General features: G+C 50.1%; 1 protein-coding gene across 1 annotated transcript in view; it reads right to left on the minus strand.

Moving 5' to 3' along the window:
* The window catches only part of NLRX1 (NLR family member X1), a 19960-nt gene extending 13015 nt beyond the window's left edge, over window positions 1-6945 (minus strand). Inside the window, exons 1-4 of the mRNA XM_006758727.2 lie at window positions 6419-6945; window positions 1762-1886; window positions 868-937; window positions 33-121 (exon numbers count right to left, since the gene is read on the minus strand). Coding sequence (XP_006758790.1) covers window positions 33-121; window positions 868-937; window positions 1762-1831 — 229 coding nt within the window. The 5' untranslated portion in view covers window positions 1832-1886; window positions 6419-6945. The remainder of the gene's footprint in view (window positions 1-32; window positions 122-867; window positions 938-1761; window positions 1887-6418) is intronic.
* Between the last annotated feature and the right edge of the window lie 448 nt (window positions 6946-7393).

Consider the following 7393-nt stretch of genomic DNA (forward strand, 5'->3'; position numbering starts at 1 on the left):
CCCCTCAGGCGCCAAGGAACCAATCTCTTTACCAGCAGCAGAGATGCTCCGTAACACCGGTCCATGCCTCCCTGACGGGGGAACACTGCCCACTGAGCTTCCATAGTGATGGGTAAAGGCCCTGGGAGCAAGGAGAAGGGATGAGCTGGGGCTTGGCTGCTGAGCTCAGTCCCTGCACAAGCATGGAGTCCAGGCCTGTTTGGAATGAGGAACTTCTGGCTTCCTGAGACCCAGGCCCAGACCTGGACACCCAGGTTAAGACTCAGACTCTCACCCCTCCCAGAGACTGAGGTCTCACCCCTTACCCTCCAGCCCCCCACAGCTGCCTGTCTGGAACTCAGGAATTCAGCCTGGTCCCTGCCAGACTCCACCCACCTCCCACAGATCCACCCACTGGCTGACCACCGTGACTTGTGCTGTAAATAATATAAGGCAACATCCTCTTAAGCCTGGTGCTCTCTCCAAGTCCTGACCCTTCCCAGGCTCCTCGGCTATGCCCAGGTATATTCTAAGGCAGTGGTTCTCAACCTTCCTAACGCCGCGACCCTTTAATACAGTTCCTCACATTGTGGTGACCCCCAACCATAAAATTATTTTCGTTGCCACTTCATAACTGTAATGTTGCTACTGTTATGAATCGTCATGTAAATATCTGATATGCAGGATGTATTTTCATTGTTACAAATTGAACATAATTAAAGCATGGTGATTAATCACAAAAACAATATGTAATTATATATGTGTTTTCCAATGGTCTTAGGCGACCCCTGTGAAAGGGTCGTTCGACCCCCAAAGGGGTCGTGACCCACAGGTTGGCGACCCACAGGTTGAGAATCACTGTTCTAAGGTATGAAACCAAGGCCTCACCTAGGGGGGCCAAGGGGACACCCGCCTTTAAGGGCCCAATTCCAGTGGATCATCCAGGGGATATTTTCATCTGCAGAGAGAAGAGAGAAGGAAGAAATAGCACCCCACCCATATTTCCCCACCAAGACACAGACCCATGTCTATCCCAAACCCCCTTATTTGCTCTTATACATCATGTACCACCCCTCTGTAGCAGCTATGATGCAATTTTATATTCTACCCTGTGACCGTTGGATTAACATTCATTTCCACCACAATCCCACCACAAGAGCAGGATCACATCTTTTTTTACACAATTATATACTTAGAACTTAGCACAATTATATACTTGGCACACAGCAGGCACTCAAAAAATATTTGTTGGCCCTAGCCGGTGGTTAGAGTGTCGGTCTGCACATCAGATGGTCGTGGGTTAGATTCCTGGTCAAAGGCACATACCTCGGGTTGCAGGTTCCCCAGCCCCAGTTGGGTGCGTGCAAGAGGCAACCAATCGATGTGTCTCTCTCATGTCAATGTTTCTCTTTCTCTCTCTCTCTCTCTCTCTCTCTCTCTCTCTCTCCCTACCTTCCCTCCCTTATACTCTCTATAGAAATCAATGGAAAAATACTATTGGTGAGGACTAAAATATATATATTTGTTGAATACAAAATGAAATCAGACAAGTGTTCCTGGACTTATTTAGCTACAGGAACCCTCACCTAGGCTGACTCCCCTATTTCAGGATGAGAAAAAGGAAGCTGAGAGAGATGAGGTGACTTGCCCAAGGCCAACAGCTAGTGAACCCCAGAGCTGGGACTAGCACCCCTGGCGTCTGAATCCCTGCCCTCTTGGAGGCACCATCTGGACTCAAAAGGAAGCAAGAGGCAGAAACAGAAACCCCTGCTGCCCACTTACCTGCTGGCTGGGGTGCTCTTGCCAGGCCAGGCCCCCAAAAGGTCCAGGGCAGATGGCGACTCCACCTCATGGTAGAAGAGACGGTCCGAGCCAGGGGTTGGCACACCACCTTCTATCCTGTTCTCCTGTAAAAAGAATGGTGTGAATGGACCGCGCTTGCCCTTCCCTCTCCCGCCTCCTTGTGCAGCCAAGGAAAGTCCTTCTCAGGAAAGCATGAGCCTTTCCTGAAATGTCAGCATTGCCACAGCCCTGGCCTGGCCTTCAGAACTCCTCCTCTTCCACATCCCCCACCTGAGTGATCCGTTGTATCTCCTACATCCTAGTGCCTCTCCCCTGGGGCTTCAGGAAGGTCTTTCTCCTGAGTTTTACCCTAGTGAATGGCCAATGTAGGGGTCCTTTTTTTGGCTTGACTGCCAGCAAGCTCAGATGAGTCCTGTGTTCATTTCCAGTGGTTTTTCTAAGCCAACCTTTTTCAGTAATAATTTTCTACTCTTCTCTGCATTCCTCCCCCCAGGTATCAGGTCCTTTTAGCTGAGTTTTCATAGTTTATGATTTTATCTTCTCTGTGACATTTATGTATGCTGCCTTTGAGGCTGGCCTAAATAATAAATAAATAAGGGGAACCAAGATGGCAGCATAGGTAAATGCTGGTACTCACCATCTCCCACAACCACATCAAAATTACAATTAGCCCTAGCCAGTTTGGCTCAATGGATATTGTCAACCTGCCAACTGAAGGGTCCCAAGTTCAATGCTGGTCAAGGGCTCATGCCTGGGGTGGGTTGTGGGCTCAGTCCCCAGTGGGGGATGTGCAGAAGGCAGATGATCAATGATTCTCTCTCATCATTGATGTTTTCTATCTCCCTCTCCCTTCCTCTCTGAAATAAATTTAAAAAAATTTTAAATTTACAACTAAAACACAGAACAACCATGATTCAGAACTGCCTGAAACCTGGCTGACTGGAAGTCCTACAATTAGAGAAGAAGGAAGTGCTTTGAGACTGATAGAAGGGGTGAAGGTACAGGATGAGCTGGTCTGGCACCCATGTATGGTGTTTTCTTAATCGGGAGGGATAGCTCCAAGGCATCCTGTGAGAAGCAGGGGGCCCCAGCCCCACACCATACCCCCAGCCCAGAGTTCCAGAGCTGAGAAGAGAAGTCCCCATAACTTCAGGCTGTAAAAACCAGCAGGGATTGTGGCTGAGTGACACGGAGGTTGCTGGAGTCCCAGGTGCTCCTATTAAAGGGCCCAAATATGAACTTACATGCTCTGCTTCCTCTGAGCTCCAGAGCCCGGCAGTGGCTTTAGGGGAATCCAGGGACATAAGGGGAGGAACTGGACTGTCTGGCAATGGGGCAGGAACTCAGAAGCAGCTTTCTCTAAGACAGGGGTGCTCACAGGGGTCACTGTTCCTATGCTGGGACCTCCCCAGTTGTAGAGCTGACTGGAAGCCATATTTGAGTCTCCATCAGCCGGGTGTACACTGTTTGCTCCATCCTAGTGACTCCCTGAGATGCCACCCCATCCAATTTTCAGCCCCACCCGTGCAGTTTGCAGTTGCTTTTCCATATGAATGGCCTGTCCTAGCTCAGGCTTCAGACTTTGCTAAAATCTCTTAAACAAGCAGCAACTGAAAGTAGCATGCCCCAAACCTATCAATAAAAGACCCAAGGCCCAGCACTGGCACCAGCCTGCCTTGCTTCATAGCTGGGCCTCACAAGCCCAATACAAGTAGCAGTCATCTGCAGATCTCTCTGCAGCTCCTACTGGGTAGCCCCAGGCAGTGGCTGACTTTGCACCTCCCAGGAGGTCCCAGAGCCAGTGTACCTGGTGGACAGCTTCAGACCATAGCAGATTACAACTCTACACATCCACAGTGACACACTCAATAGGCAGACTCAGTGAGCACCAAAGCCCAACTGAAGCAAGTCCTGCTCCACAGGGGTGTCTCCTGCACAGCAGCTCTTCCATTGTAGACTCAGTTGGTCCTCACAATCAATTGGTCTGGGGGTCAATTCCCCTCAGGGACACTTGCCAACAGCAATCAAGGCTCAACTAAAAGACTGTGAACACAGCTCACACAGGAACACACCTAGAGTGTCCAGCTCAGGTGACTGGGGAAGCTGAGCCACTGCGCCTACAGGACACCTACTACACAAGGCCACTCTACCAACTCCAGAAGACAACTTCAAGTGTACCAACATTTGCATTATGGGAGGGCCAGAAGGAGGAGAGAGCAAGATGTTGAAAACCTATTTGAAGAAATAATGACAGAAAACGTCCCCTACCTGGTGAAAGAAACAGACTTAAAGTTCAGAAAGCACAACGAATCCTAAACAAGAGGACCCAAAGAGGCCCACACCAAGACACATCATAATTAAAATGTCAAGGGCTAAAAACAAAGAGAGAATCTTAAAAGCAGCAAGAGAAAGACAGTCAGTTACCTACAAGAGAGTACCCATACGACTGTCAGCTGATTTCTCAACAGAAACTTTGCAGGCCAGAAGGGAATGGCAAGAAATATTCAAAGTGATGAATAGCAATGACCTACCACCACGATTACTCTACCCAGCAAAGTTATCATTTAGAATTGAAGGTCCAATAAAGACCTTCACAGACAAAAAAAAAAAGCTAAAAGAGTTCATCACCACCAAACCAATATTATATGAAACGTTGAAGGGTATTCTTTAAGAAAAAGAAAAGAAGAAAAATATGAACAATAAAATGGTAATGAATACATATCTACCAATAACTGAATCAAAAAATAAAAATAAATGAACAAGAAATCTAATGAACAAAATAAACAGATGAATAAAATAGAATCAAGAGGCATGGAACAGATCGATTAATCTCAAAGAGAAGGGGGATGGGCGGGGATGGGAAGAGATTAACCAAAGGTCTTATATGCATATATGCATTACCTGTGGACACAGGCAATAGGATGGTGAAGGACTGGGATGGGGCAAGAACAGAGTAGAGGGGGGCATTGGGGAGGTAAAAGGGGGGACATCTGTAATACTCTCAACAATAAAGACTTAAACAAATAAAAAATAAGTTAATGAGCCCTAACCAGTTTGGCTCAGTGGATAGAGCTCGGCCTGCGGACTGAAAGGTCCCAATTCAATTCCGGTCAAGGGCATGTACCTTGGTTTCGGGCACATCCCCAGTAGGAGGTGTGCAGGAGGCAGCTGATCGATGTTTCTCTCTCATCGATGTTTCTAACTCTCTATCCTTCTCCCTTCCTCTCTGTAAAAAATCAATCAAATATATTAAAAAAAATAAGTTAATGAACTTCCTAGTTGACATCTCCAAGTATCCTGCCAATACTTGAAACTTCACACATGGACAACGAAACTCCTCATTCCCCTCCCCTTTCAGTGACTTCACTGCAAACCTTCCCATTCACGATTTACACTAGAAATCTGACTTCTTTGTCTGCAAATCCCCTCTCCCTCCTTTACAGTGGAAACAGGCTTTGCCAGCCTGTTCTGATTGCATTATCCTTACTGTCCCTGTGCGAATGCAGACCTTCTGCGGACTTCCGGGGACCCCTCCCCCTTACTGGCCTCTCTTCCGTCTCATATCATTCCAACCCCTCATCCCAGACACCAATCAGCTCCCTGAAACCCTAGGTTATAAATAGAGCACGAACACTGGCCCACACCAACTGTTTTTGAGTTTGCCCCAACCCGCACCTCACTTGCCAGGTTCATTGAATTTTTGCTGGCACCTTCCTGTGTTCATACACTTTCTCCAGATCGGAATGACCTCTTTCCCCCGTCAGCATCCTCCCCAATCTTTTAAGATCCTGCCCACAGGTCCTGTCTCCCGGAAAGTCCCTCCTGGTTCCTCTAGGCCCCCTGACGCGGAGCCAGCTGCTCTTTGGCATCTGATTTCCAGAGACATGGCTCCTCACGGGCAGGGCACACTTAGGGGCACTGGCTGCGCCAGGCCCACCGCCAGTGGGGCCAACCAGTGGTGACCCGGGCGGTGGAGCGGGGCTGAGGGAGGCCCTGGAAAGCCGAGGAAAGCTGGGAAACTAGCTCGGGGTGATCCAATCAGACCCAGGGCCACGACTCAAGCGGGGACTCGCAGAAGCGGGGAAGGGCAATGCTCCCAAGATCACCCCGGGTCGGGGCAGCGAGAAAAAGAGGGGACTCGGCAGGGAAAGTGCAAGGGCTGAGCTCCCCAGACCAGCGCTCCTCCCCCACAGAACCGGCCCGGAAGCCCACCCACCGCTCGGCGGCACTAGGATTCATCAGTGGTGAATCCAGGGAGTAAACTATGAATCCAGAAGGTGTGGTAGGAAGTAAAGGAGAGTACCTGGGGGGCCAAATTGAAGACAGCGGCCCTTCCCATGCAATTCCCTTCAAAGACTCCGGTTCTTCCCCCCGGGCGGCCCGGCTGCTAGGACTGCCTCGGCAGGCTTCGAGCTCCAGGCCACCCAGGGGCCTCACCGACCACCTCCGGGCAGGACTGGTTGTTTTGCCCATTTTACAGCTGGAGGAGCCGCGGCATGGAAGGGTGCAAGGACTCGCGCAGGTGAGCCCGATTGGGAAGCGAGAGTCAGAACCAGAATCGGGTCGAGCCTCCCTGGTCGCCCCGCCGTGCCGAGGCGGTCCTCCCTCTCGCCTCTTCTCCAAGTCCGCAGCCTACCTCCCGGCAGAGGCCCCGTCAAGCGCTCCTCGGCTCCTTCCTCCGCACCTGGCGCAGCAGACCAGACCGCTGCGCGGCTTCCGGTCACTTCGGTCAAGGAAGAAGGACGAAAGGGGCCAGAGCAGCCGCATCCACCCCAACCTGCGCGTCTTGTGTGGCACCCAGTCACGGCCTAGCCCTGGAGCTTCCTGGTCCCCAGAGCCCCACCCGCTTCCATGCAGGACACACCCCGGGCCCGTCGTGATGGAGGAGCCACCCACCACCACAGCAGGGCATGCCTCCACATGCAGGCACGCGTGGCCAGTGTGCACGAACAGGCGTGCCCTGGGGAACGCATGGGCTCCTGGGGCAGGGCTGTGTGATCCCCACCCTTCAGATAGCCCAGTGGTTCCCAGCGTGGGGCACACGCCCCACAGGGGGACAATTTGATAGTTAAGGGGACAATTCGAAAATGAGTTATTAACAATGAATTTTTTCATTTCTTATGGTTCTAGGGGCCTCATATACAGTATATAAATATATATTTTGACATATTTATGCATTTCAGTTCTCTATTGTTTTGAAACTTCATTTTCTATTTTTTCATATCACTTCATATTTTTTTTCAATAATTTCTTAGTAATTTCTTCCTCAGTACTTCAACTGTCCTTTCGTTCTTTTATTTTTCTCCTTCATGGATGCCCTGTTCTTTGGGAGCTTGTTTAGACCAAGTCAATGGCCTTTTAGGCTCCTGCACATGAATAGTTCACTTTTTGAATAATGAGAATTGTACGTCATGGGGGCATCAGGATTTTAGAGACGCTTAGGTGGGGCATGGCCAGAAGAAGGTTGGGAACCACTGGTCTAGACCGAAGGCCGTGCTGATGAACACATGGTATTGGGGTGGTGCTGAACAAGGGGTGCAGGGACCATATAGACTCCAGCAGCTCCCCTCCAGGGGCCCAGATGATGGTCCTTCAGAGGAGACAGAGGCTA

Source organism: Myotis davidii, unplaced genomic scaffold (genome assembly GCF_000327345.1).
Source record: "Myotis davidii unplaced genomic scaffold, ASM32734v1 scaffold355, whole genome shotgun sequence".
Lineage (NCBI taxonomy): Eukaryota > Metazoa > Chordata > Mammalia > Chiroptera > Vespertilionidae > Myotis > Myotis davidii.